This window comes from Xenopus laevis, chromosome 5S, assembly GCF_017654675.1.
Source record: "Xenopus laevis strain J_2021 chromosome 5S, Xenopus_laevis_v10.1, whole genome shotgun sequence".
In the NCBI taxonomy this organism is placed as follows: Eukaryota; Metazoa; Chordata; class Amphibia; order Anura; family Pipidae; genus Xenopus; species Xenopus laevis.
In genome coordinates this window covers 113258822-113272971 of record NC_054380.1, presented here as the reverse complement: position 1 = coordinate 113272971, position 14150 = coordinate 113258822, and the positions used below count along the sequence as shown (strand labels likewise).

At 41.3% G+C, this 14150-nt stretch overlaps 1 protein-coding gene across 1 annotated transcript; it reads left to right on the top strand.

Moving 5' to 3' along the window:
- The first annotated feature begins 387 nt into the window (after positions 1 to 387).
- On the top strand, positions 388 to 13069 carry proc.S (protein C, inactivator of coagulation factors Va and VIIIa S homeolog). Its single transcript, NM_001086955.2, is given in 9 exon segments — positions 388 to 428; positions 1595 to 1681; positions 3342 to 3502; positions 4528 to 4552; positions 6631 to 6741; positions 7265 to 7405; positions 8523 to 8620; positions 10587 to 10701; positions 12132 to 13069. Coding segments are annotated over 9 exon segments (1368 nt in total). The 5' UTR covers positions 388 to 421; the 3' UTR covers positions 12755 to 13069.
- Positions 13070 to 14150: the final 1081 nt, after the last annotated feature.

Here is a 14150-nt window from a genome sequence, read left to right as displayed (position 1 = left end):
AGGCATGAAGACTCAATTTACGGAAAGATCCGTTATCCGGAAAACCCCAGGTCCTGAGCATTCTGGATAACAGGTCCCATACCTGTATTCTCATGCTCTCTCATCTCTCTCTCATGAGCTTTTTATGGCCATGTAGCTCCTCATCTACTTCGAGAATGTCTTTATTTTACAGATAGGTCACTCCTCTAGAAAATAACTATATGCTTCATTATGATCTGCAGCTTGGCCTGCTCTTGCAGGTTTTTTGTAGGCAGCCTCCTGTTTGCACATGGATGGACAGAACACACTAAGTCAATATTTGAGGTTATGGATTAACCTGAATTCTGACCCGCTGCTTATGGCTAAATCTGTAGACTCCAAACAAAGAGACAGAACTTCCAGCTCCCAGTACTAACAAGGCACTCTCTGGATACATGCAAGCATGAACTGTAAGTATTATATAGGACCATAGGCCTTTTAAAAAAGCATAGCGCTCTTATATAAGTACAGGAATGTGACCTGTTATCCAGAATGGTGGGGACCTGGGGTTTTCCGTATAATGGATCTATTCATAATTTGGATCTTCATACCTCAAGTCTACTAGAAAATCATGGAAACATTAAATAAACCCAATAGGCTTGGTTTCTTCCAGTGAGGATTAATTATATCTTAGTTTGGATCAACTACAAGCTACTGTTTTATTATTACAGAGAAAAAGGAAACCATTCTTAATAAATTTGGATTCTTTTATTATAATGGAGTCTATGGGAGACGGGTTTCTGGATAATGGATCCCATACCTGTACTTTGTATGCGCTATATTATTTATAACAGAAAATCCAGAAGTGAATTTCCCTGCCTTTGTTTAAATATCAATTAGCTGTGCAACATGAAGGCCAAATTTTTTTTAGATTCCCTGATTTATCTGTTTCTGGGGTGCAGATCAGATTTATTATCTATATTTAGCCTAGAAAATGATCAGACTGGAGACATGATTACCTTATATAATACAGCATTCAAGTCATAACAGAATATAATGTACTGTGATTAATATTGTTATAATGTTACAGCTTTTATGTCAAACCTGTAAGATTAGTTGCCCACACATTGTGGACCTTAAACTCACTAACTCTGTTACCTGAACAATCAGTTGATCTGCTGGATATCAGTACAATCTGACAACACACATCAACAGCCAAACTGAACTGATCATCTGTTTCCTATCCAGGGGCGGAACTATAAAGGAAGCAGATCTTGTGTCTAAAGGAGGATTTAGGAATGTAGATGAGTTAGGGGCCAATGGCGTCCTAATTAATGACTAGTTTCAATATATATTGGTAGAACTATAAGGGCAGAGACGCAACTATGGGTGAGTGCCATCCCACCGGCGATTTACATTCTAGCCGGTGGGAAGGCACTTCAAGGAGATTAGTCGCACAAAGAAGAAGCAATTTGACCCTGAGCGTCTAATCTTCCGAAATAGCAGAATGTGGCTCTGCCCTTAACATCTGGACCCCTCAAATACATTTGTTTTGTATTACTATAAAGATAGTACTAAAATACAATGAATGATTTCCCAACTAGTGAATGTAACTTTACTTTGTACCAACTCACAGGTTTACCCTTCTACAGAATATGGTGGCTTCTTATTTTTCATTTAATTCTGGTCATTTGGGTGTCTCCAAATGCAGAAAGCAGTCCAGGTAAGTGTCAGTGGGTGGTGAGGCAACTCAGTGATTTATAAGCTGCCATGTTTGGTAAAGTGTAACTTCATCACTTACAATACAGTGATAGAATGGAAGATGGGACCTGTTAATCCAATGTAGGGAATTCCTGATGTTGTTGTATCAATGGATGCTGGAAAAGGGTTGGCCCAGCAAGCAATTGGATTCGCCACTAAATCCATAGCCAGATATTTGGTAGGACTGTCTGACCCTTTCTCTTTCAAAAAAAAATAATTTATCAGCATGTTAAAGAGCAGATTTACATGAAGGTTCACATTAATATGATGAGCTGAGCTATTGTATAGCATTTAGTTTCATGTATCCCTAGTTAAAGTGGTGAGCTGGTCTGTGTGATTGTCTCAACACAATTGTAGACCGCTTTACAGTCCAAGTATTTCCAAATATATGTAAACAATACATATTGTAATTACCACTGTCTACAATTTTTTTAATTGGCAGTGAAATGATGAGGCAATCTGCATTTGGCTTTCATATCGTGTTTTGTATTTTTTTTTTTACTTATTTTACTTCATTATTGATACTGGAAAACAAACATTACAACAGAAATAGCATTTGACAATTCAGTTTATAGTTGACCTTTCCTTTCTACCTCTCCAACATTAAATGTACAAAGTTATCTTCTTCTGAGGCTAGAATAATATTCAGGACCTCTCCTAAAATGACTTTCAACTCAGTGTTGGGTAAGTGTAAGCCCAACAACCAGATCTCAGTTTCAAATGGCTTAGAATATAGCCATCTACAATATATCCTATTTAAAAGTAGAAGGTAAATATTCCCTTTAGCATATATTACAAGGTTGATAGCTGGGATAAAAGCACAGTGGGTGGGTGTCCTATGGAGATCTTTGTATGTAATATTTCCATCTCAAAATTTGGTCAAGTCATCCTGTAATACAGTGTTCGCCAACCAGTGGCTCATGAGCAACATGTTGTTCTCCAACTCCTTGGTTGTTGCTGCCATTGGCCTCAAAGCAGGTGCTTAGTTTTAATTCATGGCTTGGAGGAAAGTTTTGATTGCATAAAAGCCATGTGTACTGCCAAACAAAGCCTTCTCTAGACTGCCAGTCCACATATACTCTACCAAATAGGCAATCACCACACTTATTTGGGACCACTAGGAACTACAGTATTTTCATGCTTGTGTTGCTCCCTGACTCTTTTTACATTTAAATGTGGCTCAAAGGTTGGGGACTCCTGCTGCAATGCAACTGCATTTTCTTATCTAACTCCAGCTATGGCAGACAAGGCAGTGTTATGTTCACAGGATTATTTTTATTCTGGCTCTGCAGAAATGAAAAGACCATTTACACTGCCACCCACTCATTTACTAGTCCGTGGATCTTACCCCAAACTAAATGCGGATGTAACATTAAAACTACCTGAGATGTTGCAATTTGTTGATTAAATAAAAGGGTCACTGACCCTAGCAATGCGAATGCCAGGGTATGTTTTTTTGTAACTTGTGTGCTTATAGTCCCTTATTTTTCATTTGTGTCCTCAATTCTTTCTGCCCCGAACACAGAAAACACAATGTTCCTGTGCTTTAATACACCTTCCCCTTCAGAAAAGATTGTAGGGGCGCCCATCCAGGGTTTATCAGATATGTTGTCCCTTTTCAGTCTTCTCCAGCAGACAGGAGGCCAATCACGTGCTGAAAGTTCGGAAGCGTGCTTTTAACTTCATGGAGGAGCTAAAGCCGGGCTCCCTGGAACGCGAGTGCATAGAGGAGAAGTGCGATTTCGAGGAGGCCTTCGAAATTTTTGAGACTAAAGAGGACACAGTAAGAAATCTCATAGATTCACTGTATTATTATATCTTTGCTCCATGTCATCAAGTGGAAATACTACACTGCTTAATTCTTACCTAAGCACAATGTGCTCATTTTCCCAAGGCTAAGAAATGTTTTATGTACAGAGCTCTATCCTATCCCATTTGCTGAGAAAATGTTTGGGTGAATCACCATTATCATTATTGGTTCCAAAAATGTAAGAAACTCTCGCTTTGGACAGGAGTTATTCTAGACTTGTTTTGGTTCTACTTACATTTTAAAGATTATACTGTATGTAAAACACACATTGGGGCAGATTCATTTAAGGGAGAAGTGGTCGTCGCCAGTGAAAATTTGCCAGAAATATCATCTGCAGGGACATCGCCAATTCACTAACAGGTGCCACAATTCTTTAGCGACCGGGACCGTCGCTAGCACTCGTTTGCACTTTTCACTCCGGCGAATGCTCGTTACTCCGCAAATTCAGTAAAGTGCGAATTTTACAAACTTTCACACTGCCAAAGTAACACTAGCGAAAAGATGCCGGCGTTCGGCACCCAGGACACAACTTCACATTTTAGTGAATTAGTGTAGTGGCAACGAATTTGCGCCTGGCGAAGTTTGTGAAGCATTTGCTGGTGACAATTTTCGCTTTAGTGAATCTGCCCCATTGACTTTAAAAAACATACAATGAATGGGCTCTTTCTAGAGCTCCCAGCCTTTTCCCAGTACTGGGATTAAAGGGGTTGTTCACCTTCAAATTAACTTCTAGTTTGATGTAGAGAGTGATATTCTGAGACAATCTGCACTTGGTCTTCATTTTTTATTATTTGTAGTTTTTTTTAATTATTTATCTTCTTGTTCGAAAACAATACAAAGTTAAAAAAAATGAAGAGCAGTTGAAAAGTTGCTAGGAATTAATCTAAAATACATTAACAGTTAACTTAAAGACGAACTACACCTAATGATTCTGAGCTGGTCACATCCTATCTGTTTGAAATCCACTGTGATTTACATGTTTCTCTGTTTGTTTTCAGCTCAACTTTTGGGCAAAATATTTTGGTAAGTTGCAATGCTAAATTAATGGTTCAGTGTAACAAGCCAGTAGGTTGAAAAATAGACCTGTATCCAAAGGGCCACTATAGGTAATCATGAGACCTCCTACTACTAACATAGTAGCTAACTTAGTAACTCAGTAACTTAACTCTGCCATGGGGCCTCTAGCTTCAGTACCCCCATTACCCTACTGACGGCAGGCTTCTGCGTCCATCAAGTTTTTGTCTAAGTGAAACCTACTTAGTGCTAGTTACATGTGTACATATAGACCCATCTTTTCTGTTTTCTTCTACCCTTGTGCCAATCATGCTGTGCGCATTGCTGGTTGTCTGTGCATGAATTGCTGGGCACTAGTGATGTGCAGGTCGACATAAAGCCAATCAGCACCCAAGCAGAACCCTACCAGCATTTCTCTTCAAACACCTGCACCCACATCATGTGACAAATGGGGGCGGGGCAGGTGCGCGTCTATGAATAGTGGATGCTGGAAGTAGAAGCTGACACAGTAAGGGCGACCTGCAAACCCACGGGGGGCGCCATCTTACATTGCAGGACTCTAGTCCGCATTTCTGGCTCCATACAGGCCTGGATTTGTGGCAAGGCCACAAAGCCCGGGCCTCGGGTAGTAAAATATGGCAGCTCCCCAGTGTGGCCGCTAGGACCGTGCGGATTAGGGGCGCTAGGACAGTGCGGATTAGGGGCACGGGCAAGGGGCTGCTGGCAAGGAAATCTGGCCCTGGCTCTATATCTTACTGGACAAGCATTTTTCAGCTGGTCATTGGCTGTTTTTAGATGATGGGAGATGTGATTCTTTATGCGGATGCTAAAGAATTTGCATAGACTTGTATATAAGAGGCATATATAATTATTTATATCTCTTTCGGGGGTGTTTAATAGAAATCTGTGGATGCAATAATCCCTATGTGGATGTAGAAAAGCCAACCATCCCTTTAAACCTGTGCTGTCCAAATTTGTAGTACCAAGGGCTTGAATTTTTCTGGCCTACGTGGTGGAGGGCTAATAATGGAATCCAGTGTTGACCACTTTAAATCAAACCCATGTAATCTCAAGAATTTTTAAGAATATGTCCACATTAACAGTGGTAGCCCACCAAAAAAACAAATGGTTGGTACTCACTGCAGCAATATCACATATTATTCATATGTGTCATACCCTTAAATATACCATAAATTCATATGTTGCCTCCTCCCCTGTGGATAACACACATAGAGCATAGGGCGGGCAGAGAATGGCACACACAGGAAACATAAGGCAGGTAGAGTATGACACACACAGATAGTATAGGGCAAGCAGATTATGGCACACACAGGGAACGTATGACAGGCAGAGTATGGAGCACACAAGGAGCATAGGGCAGGCAGATGGCACACACAGGGAGCATAGGGCAAGCAGAGTATGGCACACACAAGGAGCATAGGGAAGGCAGAGTATGGCACACACAAGGAGCATAGGGAAGGCAGAGTATGGCACACACAAGGAGCATAGGGAAGGCAGAGTATGGCACACACAAGGAGCATAGGGAAGGCATAGTATGGCACACACAGGGAGCATAGGGAAAGCAGAATAGAGCAGGAGACAGGGAGCATAGGACAGGCAGAATATGGCACACACAGGGAGCAGACGACAGGCAGAGTATGGCACACACAGGGAGCATAGGGAAGGTAGAATAGAGCAGGAGACAGGGAAACCTATCAGGACCACTCTAACATGAACAGTTCATACTGTGCTACATACAGCAGTTTGTCTGAGGATGAACAGGTAAACAATGTGGGCAGTTTCAGTCTGGGTCTCAGGTGTGAACGGTACAGGCTTTAGTGGTGTAAACAATAGAAGTGTCACAGGTGTAAACAATGCAAGGGTAATTTAATTTCAGTATGGATACCTTTTAAATCTTATACAAATTAAGCAATTGCAACAGGCAGACTTTCATGTGGGGGGCCACAAAAGGGGGCATGTGGGCCACTAGTTGGACAGCCCTGCTTTAAACCCTTCAGACAAGATAAGGAAAGGGTAGAGAAATACTGTGTATACGGTAAGTAAGTGATGGTTTGCACATTTTCCAGATGGGGATCAATGTCAGTCCAATCCATGTGTCAATGCAGAGTGCAAGGATGGGATTGGAAGATTCGACTGCATCTGTAATGAGGGCTGGGAAGGGCGTCTGTGTGGCTATGGTGAGTATCTGAAGTAATGCAGCCTGCTATTCATGTCTCTGTCATTAAGGAAAATTGAGGTAAAGTAATTGTTGTACAGTAATGCAGGTTTTTTTTATATTGGCATTTGCATAATATATTTAAAGGGCTTGTTCATCTTTATATTAATTTTAGTATGATTAGAGAGTGATAATTTAAGACAATTTTATTAATTATGGTTTTAGAGGAATTTAGCTGTTCGTTCATTCAGCAGATCCCCAGTTGGCAATCTGGTTACTAGGGCCCAAAGTACCCTAGCAACCATGCATTGATTTCAATCAGAGACCTGTCTGTTTTTTGACCCAGGCAGCTGGTTTTCCAAGAAGCTGTCTGGGTCAAAACTGCCTGCCTGGTTTTCCGATTAAGGAAATCCAGACCGGACTGTCTGACCGGAAATGTCTTGTGTGTTACCCTCAGGTATGACAGTATGACTGTAAATTGTCTTCTATTTCCTACTGTCTGCTGTGATATTTTATATAATAGTTGTTTCTTTATTTGTTATTAGAGGTTGTGTATTCCAACTGCTCATTGAATAATGGAGGATGTAGCCACTTCTGCACCCAGCCAATGAATAGCACGAGGCGTGTGTGCAGCTGTGCCATGGGATACAAGTTAGATGAAGACCACCACACGTGCCAACCAGTAGGTAAGCTGTAACCCCTTGCTGATGCCACTGCAGTGATTGGCTGCACAATTAAGTATCACAGTAAAGTTCAATGTGCTCTACAGGGCCATAGTCTGGCATTTGCTTAGCAACTTGCTGTCTGCAGCATCCCTGGCCCTTGGAGAACTCTACAGGGCTTTTAAAGAGTGTTTATAGGGGTTAACTTTTAATATAGTGTAGACAGAATTATTTAACTTGATGTTGCTAGGGTAGAATTTACACTAGTAACCAAGCATTGGTTTGAATGAAAGCTTGAAAGATGAATAGTAGAGGCCTGAATGGAAAGATAAATAATACAAAAATATCAATTACAATAAACGTGTTACCTTACAGAGCTTTCTGTTTGATTGCTGTGGTTCTTTTTATCTAAAATGTAAATATCCAAATGAAACTGGCCTACTCCTCAAGTTTTAAAAACTCAGTTATTAAGAGGGTACAGTGTGTGATGCTATTCTACTATATTTCTGTACAGCCAAGTTACCCATATGTAGAGTGAGAGGATGATATGGAGGGTTGGTAGAGTGAGGGGGATGGTAGAGTGAGGGGGATGATATGGGGTGGTAATAGAGTGTGGGGGATGATATGGAGTGGTAATAGAGTGAGGGGGATGATATGGAGTGGTAGTAGAGTGAGGGGCATGATATGGAGTGGTGGGGAAGGAATAGTCACTTTATTATTCCAACAACATTGGTTAATACACTGTTTGACTAGAGAACCTTGGGACTGTTTGTGTCAGAGTTTATTATCCAGAACAGCCAAATGTTTATAAATTTGTCCTGACATCCCCGGGCTACATAAGCTTCTTTATAAAATGGTAAAGCTGCGTTGATCAGTGCTTTCCACAACTCTATAGTAGGTGCAGCTGGTCTATTCCATTTGAGTACGATCATTTTTTTGGCATAATATAAGAGAGTCTGGAGAAATTACTTTTATTTTCTACCTTTAAACTGATCACAGCTAATTGCTGATTGGTTGCTGTTCATTACTGCACTGGTGGGAGCCCATTGGGTCCCTGATCATTAATTAGTTCTTTCAGAAATACATTTTGTTTCAGTGGGTATAGCTAACAGAAGTTCCCCTATTTCATGGTGTCTTGCAGTGGAATTCCCCTGTGGGAAATCGAAAATTGTAGACTATGACTATAATGCCCGTCTTATTGGTGCAAAGCAAGGACGCAAAGGGGATACTCCTTGGCAGGTAAGTGCATTGCTTCATTAGTAGGGATGGGGTGCAGGGTACTTTCAAATCACCATATACAAATGTGGGAATATCTTTTATGAAAACTTTTCAGCCTACCAAATAATTGCTGCCTTAAAGGAACCGTAACACCAAAAAATGAAAGTGTCCTAAAGTAATATAAATATAATGTACTGTCATGGACTGGCCCACCGGGATACCAGGAAAACTCTCGGTGGGCCCAGATGTCAGTGGTCATTCCCTATTTCTTTATGGGAAACAAATGCCGAATAAGTAAGAATATATTAAGTATATAAAAGACTGGGATAATAAAGAGTGTTGATTGAGGAGAGGAGGAATAATGGAATAAAGTGAGTCTATGCTCTAAGGTGGGCCCACAGTCTAAGGTAGAGTCCGGAAGCGGGTCGGGTACCCGCGGGTTACCCGCAAAAACCTGCCGGTTGCAGAAGTTTCGGTAGTGGGTAAAGACGCGGGTCATTGGTTCTTCGGGTTTGCGGGTCGCGGTTTGGGTCACGGGTCTATTCAATACCGAGTTTAACTCCTTTTTTTCTGATCGCGCCTACTCACAAAAAGGTCTCCATTGCAGTTCTATGCGTGCATGAGCACACTCACAGGAAGTGAGGGTAGGGGACATAGAGGGGAAGGGGAGGAGACATGGAGGAGAAGAAGATGGGGAAGGGGGGGAGAAGGAGACAGAATCGAGAGGAGAAGGAGACGAGACGGGGAGGAGAAAGATATGGGGAAGGGGACAGGTAGGAGAAGGAGACAGGGAAGGGACAAGGAGGAGAAGGAGATGGGGAGGGGACGGGACTGGGAGGAGAAAGAGATGGGGACGGGGAGATGGGGAGGGGACAAGGAGGGGAAGGGGAGTAGAAGGAGTCAGGGAAGGGGGGACAAGCGGAGCCAGCCTAAGGGCACCTGGATAGGAAATCCGGTCCTGCTTCCAATGAGTTCACTTCCAGTTTACAACGACAGCACTTTCTGTTTTACTCCTTTTTTTCTAATCACGCCAACTTCTAAAGATGTCACTTCCAGTTTACAATGACAGCACTCCCCGGTTTCTTGATGGTCAGCGGGTCGCAGATTGGGTTGCGGATAAGGTACTTGCGGGTCGGGTCATGGAAGCGGGTACAAGCAGGTAAGTATTTGGGTCGCGGGTCAAGTTCGGGTTTAACAAATTGGTTCCGTGCACAACTCTAGTCTAAGGTTTTCTGGTGGGCCCCTGGCATCCCAGTCCGACACTGTGTACTGTTGCCCTGCACTGGTAAATCTGGTGTTTTTGCTTCAGAAACTCTACTATAGTTTATATAAACAAGCTGCTGTGTAACCATGGGGGCAGCCATTCAAGCTGGAAAAAAGGAGAAAAGGCACAGGATACACAGTAGATAACAGATAAGCTCTGTAGTATAGAATAGGATTCTTCAGAACTTATCTGTTATCTATTGTGTATCCTGTCCTTGAATGGCTGCCCCCATTGCTACACAGCAGCTTGTTTATATAAACTATAGTAGTGTTTCTGAAGCAAATACACCAGTTTTGCCAGTGCAGGGCAACAGTACATTATATTGTCCTTCCCAGGGGTGTAACTACAGAGGAAGCAGACCCTGCTGCTACAGGGGGCCCAGGAGGTATAGGGGCCCCATAAGGCCCTAATTCATATACAGTTTCATTAAATAATGGTAAAACAAATCAACTGCTAAACATTTTGGGGGCCTGAAAAATTATTTGCTGTGATGCCCAGGAATACCTAGTTATACCACTGGTCCTTCCTTTTAAACACTTGGTGTTACTGTTCCTTTAACTTACCTGTTATGTGCGTTCTGACCCATTAATTACAACTCTATCTCTACCTGTCTCTAGTTCAGAGCTGTCCAGCTGTAGCCACATATGGCTTTCCAAAGAATTGTTATGCTCTTTTATCATTTCTGATGTGACCCAGGAGATCTGTCTTGTGTTTGCCCTTCAGGCCATGCTGCGTTATGAGAAGAAGATGAAATGTGGAGGGGTCCTGATTCATCCTTCCTGGGTTCTGACTGCAGCCCATTGCGTTACATATACTGGAAAGTACAGTGTCCGACTTGGTAAGAATCTATTTGGGTGTAAAGCTTTGTCTACAGCTACTAGAGTCCATCAGTATCATTTATAAAGCTTAAAGGGATACTGTCATGGGAGAGAAAAAAAATCAAAATGAATCAGTTAATAGTGCTGCCCCAGCAGAATTCTGCACTGAAATCCATTTCTCAAAAGAGCAAACAATTTTTTTTATATTCAATTTTGAAATCTGACATGGGGCTAGACATATTGTCAATTTCCCAGCTGCCCCCAGTCATGTGACTTGTGCTCTGATAAACTTCAGTCACTCTTTACTGCTGTACTGCAAGTTGGAGTGATATCACCCCCTCCATTTCCCTCCCCCCCAGCAGCCAAACAAAAGAACAGATAGATAACCAAATAGCAGCTCCCTAACACAAGATAACAGCTGCCTGGTAGATCTAAGAACAACACTCAATAGTAAAAACCCATGTCCCACTGAGACACATTCAGTTACATTGAGAAGGAAAAACAGCAGCCTGCCAGAAAGCATTTCTCTCCTAAAGTGCAGGCACAAGTCACATGACCAGGGGCAGCTGGGAAATTGACAAAATGTCTAGCCCCATGTCAGATTTCAAAATTGAATATAAAAAAAATTGTTTGCTCTCTTTAGAAATGGATTTCAGTGCAGAATTCTGCTGGAGTAGCACTATTAACTGATGTGTTTTGAAAAAAACATGTTTTCCTATGACAGGATCCCTTTAAAAGAGCAGGGACCACTTTAAAGGTTAAAAGAACAAAATGCGCTGTTCTTCATCTCACTCTCAGGGAAACATTGTTTCAAGAGTCAGAACCACCCATGCAGAACATAGAAAGACAAATTATGTTTTCAATAGCCATTGCTTTTGCTAATACCTCTAAAACCATTTACAATGTTTTATAAATATTGTAAAGTTGCTTAGAGTTACAATCTCCACTCATTTGGCAAAGGTAAAACTGGGTGAAGGTAAAAATAAAATGTTAATTTATGAAAGCAAAATGTAATTCTAATCAACATTCCAATATACATTCATCAGAAAGTGTTGATTATGTGAAAGTTATTATTTATTTACTAGTGAATGCAGTATATGTCCTGCTGGTTCTGGCTGTTGACACAATGTAGTACAGGTATGGGACCTGTTATCCAGAATCCTCAGGACCTGGGGTTTTCCGGATAATGGATTTTTTAATAATTTGGATCTTCATACCATAAGTCTACTAGAAAATCATGTAAATATTAAATAAACCCAATAGGCTGCCTAGAGCTCTGCTTTTAACATTAAAGATTTAGGCATTCGATCTGTATGAGAATGAGATCGATTTACACATAGCTCTTTCTCCATTTTGTACATGTACTGGAGCATTTTCTAGTAAAACGTTTTTAACGTTTGCTTTTCTTTGCTGCTCACGGTTGCACCTCTTTTACCTGCACCCGCTGTAGGTGAATACGACATACGCAAGTTGGAGGATACAGAGCAGCAGTTTGCTGTGGTCAAGATCATTATCCATCCTGAGTATCGAAGTGACACCAATGATAATGATATCGCCCTACTGCGCCTCGTGCAGCCAGTTGTCTATAACAAATATATCCTGCCCATATGTCTGCCCAGTCTGGACCTTGCTGAAAATACCCTGATGGTGAATGGCACTGTAGTCGTGGTTTCCGGCTGGGGCAGAGAAGATGAAAAGGCCCTAAACTTTTCTAGTGTACTCAGCTACATCCAGATCCCTGTTGTTTCTCATAATCAATGCGCTGAAACCCTAAATGATAGATTGTCTGACAATATGCTGTGTGCGGGGCGCCTGGGACATATACAAGACGCCTGCTATGGTGACAGCGGTGGGCCTATGGTCACTAAGTATGGAGGATCCTGGTTTCTGCTGGGGCTGGTAAGCTGGGGGGAAGGCTGTGGGAGAATTGATAATTTTGGTGTTTATACCAAAGTCAACCGTTATCTGGACTGGATTACACAAAAGATCGAGGATGAAGAGGCCCGTCGTCTCTCTGAGATATCCCAGGCAGAAAAGCAAAACATCAACAAATCCCGGAAAGCCCGACCTTAGAAAACAAGATGGTGACCCCAATTTAAATGTATGTTTTCGTGCCAAGTAACACTTTTCTTGTCAAAATTAAAGAACATTAAATTGGTAATAATGAATCTAGAAAACGAATTAAGCTTTCCTTACTCAGCAGAAGAATACCTCCAAGTCCAAGGGTGCTGTTCTTTAAATTAAAGGCTTGGGAAAACCAGGCAAGTATTCCGCCATGTTACCAGAGACTGTTCACGCACAAGATCTGATGTTAAAAATTGCAGTTTCTATATACAAATAAACTGTACGGAACAACATAACCTAATAAAGGGGATATAAACTGTGCCTGCAAAAACATTCTCTTTAATTATTCTGCCTCAACAGAAGTTAATATACACTGATACAGGTATGGGATTTGTTATCCAGAAACCAGTTACCCAGAAAGCTCTGAATTACGGAAAGGCAGGCTCCCATAGACTCCATTATAATCAATTGATCCAAATATTTAAAAAGGATTTTCCTTTTTCTCTGTAATAATAAAACAGTCGCTTGTACTTGATCCCAACTAAGATATAATTAATCCTCATTGGAAACAAAACCAGCCTATTGGGTTTATTTAATGTTTCCATGATTTTCTAGTAGATTTAGGGGATGAAGATCCAAATTAGAGAAAGATCCATTATCCAGAAACCCCCAGGTCCCAAGAACTCTGGATAACAGGTCCCATACCTGTAGTATAGTAGACATCGTTCTTTCCTGGAGTTTCTACAAAAAAAATCTGGACAATGCTAAAAAGCATAAAAAGCATGTTCTGAGAAATGATAACGATAGTGGCGTGACCAGGTCATGGGTGTCTGCAAACAGGGGCACTCCCACCCCCCCTACTAGAATTTTGTCTTCCTCACTTGTCTCAGATCTCTGGTTAATATGCAGATTATACATTTCTGTAGTTTTGTTTAGTGGTTTTTCAGGCTCATTTTGAGTTATTATGTAACTTCTGTAATAATTATACTGGCATGGCTGGGGTATGATTTGGTAAAATGGGTGTAGTATTTACAGGTGTGTCCATGTGGCCAAAAAAACCTTTGCAGCAATGCGAGTTTTGTGATTTATAATCTCTACTTAAATAACAGCCCACCTAGTTATACAATTATGTAAATTGTGAGTGACTTTATCGGCTTTGCCAAAAAACAGATTTCCTGCAAACATGGCACCTAGTTATTGTATACGGGTGTAGTCTAGAAGAACAGGTTGGTTTTGTTTGATTACTTTGCCCCCCCCTCACCCCAGAAAAATGTTTGCGGACAACCAGGTCATTATAAAAATAAAATCTCAGCCTCTAATGTTATAGCAAATAAGGGAGTCCTTTGAACGATTGTATAACAAAATAAATGGCATTGCTATAAAGTGGGGTTATTTTATGATGAAA